The sequence below is a fragment of the Mytilus trossulus genome, unplaced genomic scaffold (assembly GCF_036588685.1).
Source record: "Mytilus trossulus isolate FHL-02 unplaced genomic scaffold, PNRI_Mtr1.1.1.hap1 h1tg000070l__unscaffolded, whole genome shotgun sequence".
Lineage (NCBI taxonomy): Eukaryota > Metazoa > Mollusca > Bivalvia > Mytilida > Mytilidae > Mytilus > Mytilus trossulus.
This window is the reverse complement of record NW_026963294.1, coordinates 1,502,658-1,515,855: the sequence shown is the minus strand read 5'-3', so window position 1 is coordinate 1,515,855 and position 13,198 is coordinate 1,502,658. Positions and strand designations below refer to the sequence as shown.

General features: G+C 31.7%; 1 protein-coding gene across 2 annotated transcripts in view; it reads right to left on the bottom strand.

Moving 5' to 3' along the window:
* Window positions 1–3,797: 3,797 nt before the first annotated feature.
* LOC134699437 (doublecortin domain-containing protein 1-like) overlaps window positions 3,798–13,198 on the bottom strand; it is a 66,703-nt gene continuing 57,302 nt past the window's right edge. The window contains exons 33-40 of one of the 2 annotated variants that reach the window (XM_063561035.1): window positions 12,811–12,973; window positions 12,501–12,647; window positions 10,967–11,212; window positions 10,248–10,384; window positions 8,984–9,070; window positions 8,066–8,215; window positions 7,285–7,470; window positions 3,798–6,806 (exon numbers count right to left, since the gene is read on the bottom strand). In XM_063561035.1, the coding sequence (XP_063417105.1) occupies window positions 6,750–6,806; window positions 7,285–7,470; window positions 8,066–8,215; window positions 8,984–9,070; window positions 10,248–10,384; window positions 10,967–11,212; window positions 12,501–12,647; window positions 12,811–12,973 (1,173 nt within the window). In that variant the 3' untranslated portion in view covers window positions 3,798–6,749. The remainder of the gene's footprint in view (window positions 6,807–7,284; window positions 7,471–8,065; window positions 8,216–8,983; window positions 9,071–10,247; window positions 10,385–10,966; window positions 11,213–12,500; window positions 12,648–12,810; window positions 12,974–13,198) is intronic. The other variant, XM_063561036.1, reaches the window with a different exon arrangement.

Genomic DNA, 13,198 nt, shown 5'->3' with positions numbered 1-13,198 from the left:
TGGAAAGCCTCATGTCTCTCCAAAATTACTGACGGAGTGGCTGTGACAATATTACAAATTACTGACAGTGTGGCTGTGTAAATTTTATGAATTACTGACAGGGTGGCTGTGACAATATTATGAATTACTGTCAGGGTGGCTGTGACAATATTATGAATTACTAACAGGGTGGCTGTGACAATATTATGAATTACTGACAGGGTGGCTGTGACAATATTATGAATTACTGTCAGGGTGGCTGGGACAATATTATGAATTACTGACAGGGTGGCTGTGTATATATTATGAATTACTAACAGGGTGGCTGTGACAATATTATGAATTACTGTCAGGGTGGCTGTGACAATATTATGAACTACTGACAGGGTGGCTATGACAATATTATGAACTACTGACAGGGTGGCTGTGACAATATTATGAACTACTGAGAGGGTGGCTGTGACAATATTATAGGGTTATTGCATGAATATTGGGGAATATTGTCCCGAGTAAAATTTTATATTGCACGACGGCCAAAGTGAATATTAGTTTTTCAAAAGTCAATTAAACCCCATATTTACAGAAACAAAAGACAGTAATTGTTTTATTCCATATTCCGAGAAAAAAGAAAAGAAAATGTATTTAATGTCAAATATATACCAAAACAAATTTTACATGAAACATTTTACCATAACGTTGCATGTAAAAGCGCGTGATGTTTAGCGCGGTGAATATCACTTTCTCAGGTGAATATGCTTTTTTATTCAAAATCCAATTCATATAGAGAAATCTACTAAAATAATACCAATATGGAATAAAACAAATTACTGACAGGTTGGCTGTGTAAATATAAGGCCATGTGTCTCACCAAGATGACTGATGGGTGGCTGTGTCGACATTGTAAAGACTCATGTCTCTCCAAAATTACTCGCAGGGTGGCTATGTAAATATCATAATTCTTTGCAATAAGGAGCAGTTGATAATATACACTTTATATAAATCAGGAGTGCCAATGTTGAAATGTCAGGCTTGTTTTGCTTATCATTGATTTGAAGTCAACAGTCTGTAATATGAAGGTTTAACTGCCAGTATCACACTCAGAATCACATACATTTAACTCATCAATGCTCTAGATATGAAAATGATATTAAGGTCTGATGGTTCATGTTTGATAGATATTATAAGTACACCTTCAATAATAATTCCATACACCAAATATAGTGGTCATATCACTAATAATACCAGAGAAACAGATCAAAACACAAAATCTTTAATTTGACCAATGAACCATGAACATGAGGTCATATGAACCCCACCAGACAGACATGTGCCCCTTGTAGTATCCAATAAACTGACAAAATTATAAAAGCTTATCATTGACCATTGAAGAATGAAAATGAGGTTGAATTCAAATGATCCCTGCCAGACAGACATGCATGTGCACCTAACAATCGTTATATATTCCAAATGTAATTAACTTATTGTTTATATTATCTAAGAAATTAGCCAAACCACAAAAACTTATATTCTCTAATGATAAAAAAGAGGTCAAGTTCAAATAACACCTGCCAGTTAGACACCTTACAATTATTACATGCACTAAATACCGTATAGCAGGTTATTTTCGCAGTTGTAAAATTTCGTGATTTGCATCAAAATATATATGAAATATTTTGGCCGATTTAAAACTTTTATCAATACCTTTCATGTAACCTTTTGAATTGGCAGAATTTATTTTTGCAATTTTGTTCTATTGGCGAAATAAGTAAAAATTTACACCCTGCAAAATAACCTGCTATACAGTATAGTTGACCTACAGCATATATTATCTTAGATATTGACCAAGAAAACTCAACATTGTTTACTGATCCATGAGATGAAGTTGAGGTCAAGTTGATAGGAATAAGCATCTTTTTGTCAAGTAGTCACTGAACCAAAGGACATATCAAAGACTGAAACTTGTTAACATAATTATATACAAAGTGTTTAGATGGTACCTAACACTACTGGGAGATAACTCTGTAAAGTCAGCTAAACGATTTAATTATGTAGTGTTGTTAAGGGAATATTTAGCTTCTCAATGATCAAAAGTGGTGTTTGTCAAACTGCTATATAACCAGTGTATTTTTTCTGACATAACGGTTGGTTCAAATTTTTTGAAATTTTTTGATTTTTGTAAACACTTTGACAAAATTTTATAAAAATTAAACGAGCCAAATTAACTTTTGTGAAAGCGTTGGGTACCACCTTAAGTATCTAGATCTGAGGGCTACCTTCTGAAATATTAAAAGTTTAAGTTGTTTGTCAACCAGGCCGCTGCTAGATCACTGACTGTTGAAATATCTTGTTTTCTGTGACAGAAGTCGCTGGCGAGACAAAAACATAACAAACACACCTTACTTTTATATTTTTATTTCTATTCCTCTTTTGACAGAGCTAAGCTCCTATACAATTAAGAAAACTTCAACATTTGTAAAATTTCTAACAAAGCTAAATAGCTTGCAAATGCACTGACTTAAAAAAGAATTGTATGATTCAAATGATATACAAAATAATTAAATACTAGAACACACCCGCGAAATCGCGGGCATTCAGAGCGTATTTGAAAGGATGTAAAGTGTTGTAGGAAGAATTTTGTGAAAGATGATTTGAGAATTTCAGGAAAAGTATCAAAAGTCATAGGTACTTGGGGACAGGAAAATGTTTTTTTTAACCCTCCTCCTTTATTTCCAAAATTCTCATTTTTTGTTTTCTATTAATTTCATTATGAACATGTATTATGCACATTCCAGTCAGGAGCCTGTAATTCAGTGGTTCAGTGATATTTGTTTTTCGTTCATTTTTTGTACATAAATAAGGCTGTTAGTTTTCTCATTTGAATTGTTTTACATTGTCATTTCGGGGCCTTTTATATCATACTATGCAGTATCGGCTTTTTCTTCTTATTGAAGGCCGTAAGGTGACCTTTAAATGTTAATTTCGGTGTCATTTTGGTCTCTTGTGGAGAGCTGTCTCATTGGCATTCATACCACATCTTTCTTTTTTTTTTGTAAAACATTTAGTGACTTGAGAATTTCAGAAAAGGTATCAAAAGTCATCGGTTATTTGGGACAGAATAATTGTTTTTCTAGCCCGGCTCCTCCTTTTTCCACAAAAAAATCCTTTTTTGTTTGTTTGTTCTCTATTTATTTTAATGACACATGAATAATTTTAGCGCTTATCTGTATATTATGAACAGTCATTAAAGGCGGGGGTCGTTGCAGAGGCGGATTTACGAAGCATGACCGGAGCGGGCCCCTCTTAGGCAGTCAACGGGCCCCTGCGTATGACAATTTCTGGATCCGCCACTGCCGCGGAGGGGCCCTGATCCTAATATCCCGGGCTTAAAAACATGAAATCCCGAGGTTCTGAATTTATTATACAAATTAAATATCTCGACATCCCAAAAATTCGAAAAAAGAAATCCTGGATCCTGAAATCGCCAATCCTGAAATTTCAATCTTAAAAACACCCGTTCCAGATGTTCCGAAAGTGTGTTTTCTTTTTACAGTCAATACACTGAGTCGTAGTATGTTCAAAGTATACAGAAAAACGCTAACCGGAAGTCTAATCTGACTTTTAATTTCGCCCAATGACGGAAACATATCCGGACGTCTTTTTTCTCGTTTTTCACCCATAATAACTCAATCTGAATAATCATATGAATGAATGACAAATGCGATTATGCACTGTACCCATAGGACACAGAGGCATGATGATTCATTTATTGTGGAAAGAAGAGAAGCGACACCCAAAATTAGGTCTTCTCATTTAATAGTATAGATATATATAGAGATGATTTGAAGAAAAGGAGAGTTTGGCAAAATGAGACTTTCCTATACAGCTCTGTTATATATGGTCATTTCCAGCCATAAAATGGTCATTTTGGACTATTTTTAGCGTCAAATTGGTTAAAATTTTCACGATTCATCAAAATTGGTTGAGTTTTTTATCGTCTAAAAGTACAATTTTTTGCCATGTAGCAAAAATGGAGTGGACATATACCATGTAAATTACTAAATCTAACTGAGCTGTAGAATATATTATTCATTTTCTAAGATTTATTTTTAAAAACCCAAATCTAACCCTGTGAACATATTACTGTGACCCTTAAACAAGTGGATAAAAGTACGGTAAGAATATAATTTCAAAATAAGCCTTTTCTTTTTTTTTCATTGTAAAGTGGCAGTTTGTCGAAAGTTTTTGGAATGCCATTGTTAATTGACTGGCATTTCTTTTTTAATCATGTAAATTAGCTCATTAATAATTTGATTCAAATGCATTTTGATTCTAGTTTTTGTTTTGTAACATTAGGAATTAAAGCAAACAGTATGATAACGCATTTATGAAAAAACAATGTAAATACAATATGGAGAAATGTTGGACGTGGCAAATCTCAGTGAAGGAAATTTGCAGAAAAAAATACATCTCCTATTTCTAAAGTTTGAAAAGGTCATAACTCTCTCCCGGAATGTAAATACACACGGACAGATAAACTATAAATATTACAACAATAAAGATCCATATAAAAATACAAAACTAATGTTAAAACAAATGAAAGTGAAAAAGACATACACATATTCTGCACAGTAGAAAATATTACTCCCCACCTTCCCCTGGATCTGCCTATGCTGTTGTGGGAAATTAGAAAAGATCTTTACCATTGTACCCTTTTCTTTTGAAAGGGGGTATAAAAATCTCCCAACATACAGTAATATATTTGTTAGAATAAATACAAACCCAATTACGAACAAAACAAAACATGTTATACCAACTCTAAGCATCTTTTTAATTTTGATTTAAAAGTCTCTATGATAAGGGCGCAATAATATGCCAAAATAAAATCTATGAGGGAGCTACCATTTGTTTTGTTTGATGAAATTTGAGAAAAAGAGTTTTTAGTAAAAAAAGAAAAAGGCAAGATGACAATGTATGTAAAAAAGTAAGGATAACTAATAAAACTGTAATCCCCTAATAAAAAAGTATAAATTCTTTTCTAGTTATATTATTGTAAATCTACCCTATGTCCAAATATAAAGTTTTAAATTTAGTACATATTTACTACAGGAAACAGTACAAATATATATACAAAATGATAAAAAGTAAATCAATTATAAGAAAAATAAGCATCCAACTTTTAATCCTGTATATTTGGCCTCATATGTAATCTAGCAAGCTTTGAAACTCAGACAAAATAAGTCAATTAAATCAGCCTTCACACAAATAGTAAAATCTAAAAAATATACAAAATTATTCTGGTCTGTTTTAAATTTAAACATTCTAAAAAGGACAAAAGAGTTGAACAGTCATCCCTCCCTCTATAGAACAAAAATTTCTTAATCTTTTTTCTTAAGACCAACAAAAAAATAATTTGGATTTATCTCTTCATGTGATATATTGCCACAAAAAATAGAAAAATATAACCACAAGAGTTACAAATAATTTTAACTTGTAAATTCAATGTACAAATTGTTTCATTAAAAAAAAGGTATTCATTGGATAGAACAGTATTATACCAAATATCCAGGACATTAAAACATCATACGTACAATATTAAAAATTACAAAATAAATGAGAATAGATTTGACAAACATGTAAAATTGAGCAACAGTTATATCACAGACGAAACAATACAAACACCATTCAAAACAAATCTTTTATTTCTGACATATTTTAGTTTATCATTTTACTTATTTTTTCTCTCTCTCTCTTACTTGTCCTATAAATTGAAATGTATAGATTTCTAGAACAAGCAAGTCAGTACTTTAGAAACAAGATTCATTTTGAATGGCTGTAACTGTACAATGGTCCAAATTCTTATACCAAAAATATCACAAGCAAAATCATTAATTACAATTATCATACACTATAAAAGCTCTGGAGGACATTGTTATTTCTACCAGCCCACCATGGGATTTGACACAAAATGGGCAAACTTCTAACAAGGTGGTCCAATGGGGCAACCTTATGGAGTACACATGTAATTTCTTCTCTTTCATCATAAAAATTTAACATACAATAAATGTAGTGGAGAAAATAAGAAATTTGTGTATTCAAAATTTCCAATCTTTCAAATTGAATTTCAGTGGGCAAGAGTCGACTGACCACAGTGGGCAGGTAAAAATAACAAAATACATTTGAGCCGTAGTGTAAACTGATCAACAATCTTTTCTCTTCAACTGTTTTTTGTCCATTTAAACAAATTTTAAAATATAATAAATGATCATCAGTCAAATCTTCAAGAAATCTACTTCTGAATATTGTCATCCACTAAACACTCAGTCATGCATGAACAGTTTTCATGTCTACTAATGAGTCCCTTTCCTAAAAATTCTTTTCTTCTTGAATCAAGCATAAAATCTGTAATTACTTCATTTCTAGTTCAATCACTGCAACCTAAATCTACCCATGTACTTAGATAATAATCCTTCTATGAGGAAGCAATTTTTTTAGAAGGGGGTCAATGTAATACATTTATTTACTGCACTAGTTACAGCAATAAAGCGTAACAAAAACACTTTGTCTTTAGTGAACCTAGCTTGCCAGATGGAGAATAAATATCTGGATTTCTATCAACATAAATGAATGTCAAATCAAGAAAGCACAAAAGATTTTGAGATTCTCTTTAGCAAAATTGCATTTCTTAAAGGGACTAACACTACATAGAAAATATTGTTTAAATACAAGCATGATAATCAATTGGCAGTTCTTTACTTCTAACAATTATTGCATCAGTTCGCTGTCTCTTCTGGTGGCATTGTCAAAGCTGGGGGTCCGAAAGGGTCAACCTGAAGATATAAATAAAACCAATTGATAACATGGCAGCAAAGACAGTCATTAAAATTGGAACACTAGTGGCCATCTTGGATTTCAAATGAGCATGTACAACTGGAGAAGAATAAGATGTTATAAGATAAACCAATTCATCAATGGAGAATAATAATGCAAATACTACCTGATTTAATCAAGTTTATTCAAATTAAATTGGCCATGTAAAACTATTATAGTGAAAGTAAAGATATGGTTTATTTACTAGTAATTTTGCTCATTCTGTACACATTGTTGGAATTAACAAAATCCAAATGAGCAAAACTAAAAAAAAAATGTTTAATATCTAGTAATTCAGAATTTATTTGTAAATTAAGAATTTTTGTGATGTCTTTATAAAATTGAAAATTTCTGTGTCATGAACTTGTAAAAATTGTGACAGCAAAGGTTTCACAACAATACAAGATTTCGAAAGTAAAATATTAAAATGTGGCTTACATTGACTTTAGGATTAAGAGGAGCGTCTACAGTAAAATCTGTAGCAGATGGTCCGTATTCTTTCCTTGCCCTTGTCCAGTTAGCCTTGATCTCTATCACATCCCTGTATCCCTGTGGTTTAGTGAATGGTTTACCACCAGAAACACATAACAGCTCATCTTTGTTTATATCGTTAAACTTTGTTACCTGTAATGGACCAATAACTCGTCAGTAATTTCAACCATAAACCAGTTAACTGTGAAAAATCTAATCAAGATCCAAGAAGTCTATTTTTAAATTACTAGAAAATAAATTGAACAGATTTGAAAAAAAAATAATAATTTTTTTTCATCACTTTAATTTTCCAAAGAAATCTTGAAAATAAAGAGATTTTGTCCTACTACAATAGACTATTTTTATGTCACCCATTTTTGACCTAGGAATTAATATTTTTCGACAGGTTACCTTCTCTGTGCTTAAACATCTTGGTACTCGGTCAATGCAAGAGCAATGTTAATAAGTAAAATCAAGACTTTAACCGGTACGGTTTTAAGGGAAAATCTACTGTTAAATGCTTTCTATACATGACTCAAACATAAATCAACAGATAGCAGTAAAATTGAACTGTTTATATATTTGATTTTACTTCTTTTGGTTGCTCATAATTGACCAGGATGACTCTTACCGCAGATTAGGTAACCTGTAGAAAAAATATAAAACCCAGAGTTAAAAGTTGGTAATATGAAAATAGACTATTGTGGTCATCTGGAATTTTAGATCAGCTATTACTTTAGTAACTCACCAGCTTGCCTTCCATTGTATATATGAATCTTGCCTTCTGCCACATTCCAAGTTTAGCTGTGGAGTTATCTAGAAGTTTTTCTAAAGTATTGCCCCATACGTACACAGCTCTTTCTAAACTCTCTCCATTTGGATAAACCATAACTCTTTTCTAAAATAATCAGAATTATTTTAAATTTTAAGTTTTAAGTAATTCCTCTACTTCATGTAAATTCATGACTTTTGGGTTTTTTCTCAACTGAATGCTGTATTTAAATTTTTTATTGTAATTGAAAGCAAGAGACAAATCACATTATGTTTATAGCACTAAAAAAAAATTATGTAAAAACTTGATTCATCACTTTATTTCAGAATATTTTTTTAAAATTATGACATTCTAAACCCGATATTTCAAGTCAATAACAGCATTCAATTCTAACATCTAAAATATTTAATTACTGTCAATTCAAAAATTATTGCAAAAGTCTGATATCATATTTTTTTTTACACTAGCATGAATGCAGATTCTTGATATGAAAATAATAAATCTTGCGTTTGTCCATGTTTTAAAGATTGCAATAATAAGTGCACACAATAATTTCTAAATTTACAATAATATCTTATCCTTTAATTAAAATGCTTGCTGTAACAAGAACACACAATGTGTAAAAATAGTGTTGATAAATTAGGTGGGCGGAGCTAATAATTCCATTCTTTGGTACATTTTGCATAAAATAGAACAGCCAAAAAATATCAATATACTTATATTACATATAACTTTTATCTAATATTAAACACATGCAATATTTCTGAACAGAAAAAGGCAGCGCAAAGAATTTTTAAACGATTTTTTTTGGACAATTTCACCTAATTTTTGTTTAAATTCTTGACGTTCTTAATCCAATATGTAAGTCTGCTAATAAGTTTAAAGTCTACAAACCGTATCAGGCTGTTTATATAAACGTCCTGAAGTACCTATAGTCTTCGTTGTTTCTTTTTGGTTCTTTTTCACCTCAGCAAGATGGGTCTGGAAAAGAAATAAATTAAAATTACCATATATCAATTAACTCAGAATTCCACTGTTTTCTTATGTCGAATGTTTGAATGTGGTTCTTATATTTATAATTTAATATTGTTTTTAATTGAGAAATAGTTAAATATGGAGTGGCAAACACTTCATTATATTCAGAAAGCTAGCATGCTGTTTAACGTTAGTTATTTTGGTTGGGGTTATGCCGTTGCCTGTTGTTGCTGACATATAAGTCCTTAGGTTTTTGGAGGATATCTGACCACAAGAGGATTATAAGAGCGGTGACTTTCTATAGAAGATTTTCCTATTCTCACTTGAAACAAGTTTTTACAAGGTAAGGGCATTAAACATTTCTAATTCTCGGAGCGCGAGTTAAAAACAAGAAGAGGGTTGGACGCCAGTTGCATTCTGGATGTGCCTGTCTCAAGTCAGCAGCCTATAAATCAGTAGTTGTCTTTTGTTATGTATATTATATTTGTTTTCATTTTACTGTTTTGCACATAAATCACGTTTTATCTTTTGAATTAATTTACATTTTGTCATGTCAGTGTATGTAATAGCTTGCTATGCAGTATGGTTTTTGCTCATTGTTAAAGGCAGCACAATAACCTATAATTGCTAACACGAACATCATTTGGTCTCTGGTGGATAAGGATATTTCATCTCTTTGACAAACCATACCACATCTTATTTTTATACTAATCCTCAGTGTGAGTTGTATAACATAAACATACAATGTTAGAGACAATTTCCAAATATATGTAGAGTAAGAGATTGGTTAACTTGCTGGCTATATTTTGTAGGATTGTAATTAGGATAACATTCAATCAAATTTAAATATAATATGTACAGGTTTAACTCTGCCTATCTATATTATTTGCAGATGTCAGTCTAAATAACAATGTTTGAGCTAATGTTGAGCTAACGTTTATACAAACAAAGCAAGCAAGCCAACCAAAGTCTTGAATTGTTTTACATTGTCTTATCGGGGCCTTTTATAGCTGACTATATGTGGTATGGGCTTTGATCATTGTTGAAGGCCGTACAGTGACCTATAATTGTTAATGTTTGTGTCATTTTGGTCTTTTGTGGATAGTTGTCTCATTGGCAATCATACCACATCTTCTTTTTTATATTTACTCTACAAGTACTAGGAAATTAGCTGTATGTCTACCTCTAACTTATGAACAGTATCATGTTTGAGTTGTTCCTCTACAGATGGTTCCTGCCAATTCCCCTCTATAACAACAGGCTGTTTAGAACTTCTGGTAGGCTTCAATTCTCCAGGGTCCATTTCTTCATATCTCCTTGCTGTAAATAATAGGATATATATTATTACAATAGGATATTAAAGTTAACTCTCTCACCAGAAAATAAGTTTGATTTAAAAAAAAAACTGCTACACAGGTTATTCAGTGTGCACTACATTTTTTATGTGATTTCTTCATAGACAGAAAGTATAACAGTCATTCATTAATAAGTTTTTGTTTAACTTTCATTTATCTTAGAATATGTTTTTGATTACCTTAGAATATGTTTTTGATGACCTTAGAATATGTTTTTGCTAACTTTTCGTTTGTCTTTGAAAATGTTTTGATGACCTTAGAATATGTTTTTGTTGACCTTAGAATATGTTTTTGATTACCTTAGAATATATGTTTTTGATTACTGTAAATTCAGAATTATTGCGAAAAATGCGACAGAGTTGTAAAGTTTAACGCAATAATTTAAACTTGCATTTTGAAATATTTTATATGAATAAAACAGAATTTTTCTCAAAATCGAAAAAATTATAATAAAATGACAAAATCGCAATAATAAATGCACGCAATAATTTCTGAATTTACAGTATCTTTCATATTAGTCTTAGAATATGTTTTTGATAATGATTACCTTTCATCTGTCTCAGAATATGTTTTTCAATGTCAAGTTCCAGAGATACAGCTGATCTGAAAACTCGCTTCTTTCTCCTGTTTTCAATTTTGGATTCTACAATTTCTGGAGCAACAAAGTCCTTTCCACTAGAGATCCATACTTCTATAGGGTATCTTAGGATGGTCTCAGTTCCTGGAATCTGAATCTGACTCAGAACCATTTCCCGTTCTTTAGCTAACTTGTTGGCCTCTTGTTGGTCCACCTCTGTAATAAAGAAAGACAATCCTTGATTCAGTTATCTCCCCTTGGAATCTATCTTTAGTTTTCTATTTCTAACCAAGAAGAGAAGTAGTTATCTCCCCTTGGAATCTATCTTTAGTTTTCTATTTCTACCCAAGATGAGAAGTAGTTATCTCCCCTTGGAATCTATCTTTAGTTTTCTATTTCTAACCAAGCTGAGAAGTAGTTATCTCCCCTTGGAATATATCGTTAGTTTTCTATTTCTAACCAAGCTGAGAAGTAGTTATCTCCCCTTGGAATATATCGTTAGTTTTCTATTTCTAGCCAAGGTGAGAAGTAGTTATCTCCCCTTGGAAATAAATCTATCGTTAGTTTTATATTTCTAACCAAGCTGAGAAGTAGTTATCTCCCCTTGGAATCTATCTTTAGTTTTCTATTTTTAACCAAGCTGAGAAGTAGTTATCTCCCCTTGGAATCTATCTTTAGTTTTCTATTTCTAACCAAGCTGAGAAGTAATTATCTCCCCTTGGAATATAAATCTATCTTTGGTTTTCTATTTCTAACCAAGAAGAGAAGTAGTTATCTCCCCTTTGAATCTATCTTTAGTTTTCTATTTCTACCCAAGATGAGAAGTAGTTATCTCCCCTTGGAATCTATCTTTAGTTTTCTATTTCTAACCAAGCTGAGAAGTAGTTATCTCCCCTTGGAATATATCGTTAGTTTTATTTCTAACCAAGCTGAGAAGTAGTTATCTCCCCTTGGAATATATCGTTAGTTTTCTATTTCTAGCCAAGGTGAGAAGTAGTTATCTCCCCTTGGAATATAAATCTATCGTTAGTTTTCTATTTCTAACCAAGCTGAGAAGTAGTTATCTCCCCTTGGAATCTATCTTTAGTTTTCTATTTCTAACCAAGCTGAGAAGTAGTTATCTCCCCTTGGAATCTATCTTTAGTTTTCTATTTCTAACCAAGCTGAGAAGTAGTTATCTCCCCTTGGAATCTATCTTTAGTTTTCTATTTCTAACCAAGCTGAGAAGGCCTTTTGTTTACATTTTGATGGAGTGTAACTCACTTACTGTAAAGTTAATAAATGTAGTACTATTAGTGATTATTAATGAAAATTGTATTTTACATGACTTTTAAAATAATTTTCAGAACATTTTTGGTATATATATGAATATTTTTGACCATTTGTCAAGAAATGATGCTGTCCCACAATGCATCGTTTTAACATCCAATAAAGGAAAACTTGTATTCCGTCTGGCTCTTAACTGTTGAGCAGAGCCAGCTAGGATCCAAGGCTAAAAACTGACCTGCAGAATCTTTATCCTGTTGAACTTCTTCTTGACTGTCCTGACCTTCACCTTCACCTCGTTCTCGTAAATTTTTACCCTGTTCATCCAATTTTTCTGTTTCCTGTTCCTGTTTCTCTGTTTCCTGCTCAAGTTCAAGGTCATCAACTGTAATATTAAGTCACATTTGAAAAAAATTATCAGCAAATTGTTAAAAACTGTCATGAAACTAATTATCAAGCAACTAATCGATTTGAGTCAGTTTATCAAGCCTTAGGGTTGGATGTTTACATTTGAGTCAGTTTATCAAGCCTAGGGATTAGATGATTACCTTTGGTATCTTTTCCTTGTAGGTATTCTGCCATCAATGTTTTATAATTATCTACAGCCCAGTCTATCAGGTCCTCAATCTCCATCACCATTGTACCGTCCTCGGTGTATATCCTACGGGCAGCACTATTTAGTCCTAGTCTGTATGTACACTGGTCCAAAATCTGAAATTATTTAGTAACTAGATGTTAATTAATGATAATAAAAGTAGAAATAAAATTTAAAACTGTATGAAATTTCAATCCTTTTTTAACATGATATTTCAAATAGTAAGAAAATATGCAAAGAATCTATGGGAAAAATTATACCTCTAGCATTAAACTTATTGAAATTTGGGAAAAAAACACTTAAGCCTTAACGTATTCCTTAAGCCATTAGTCATGATGTAT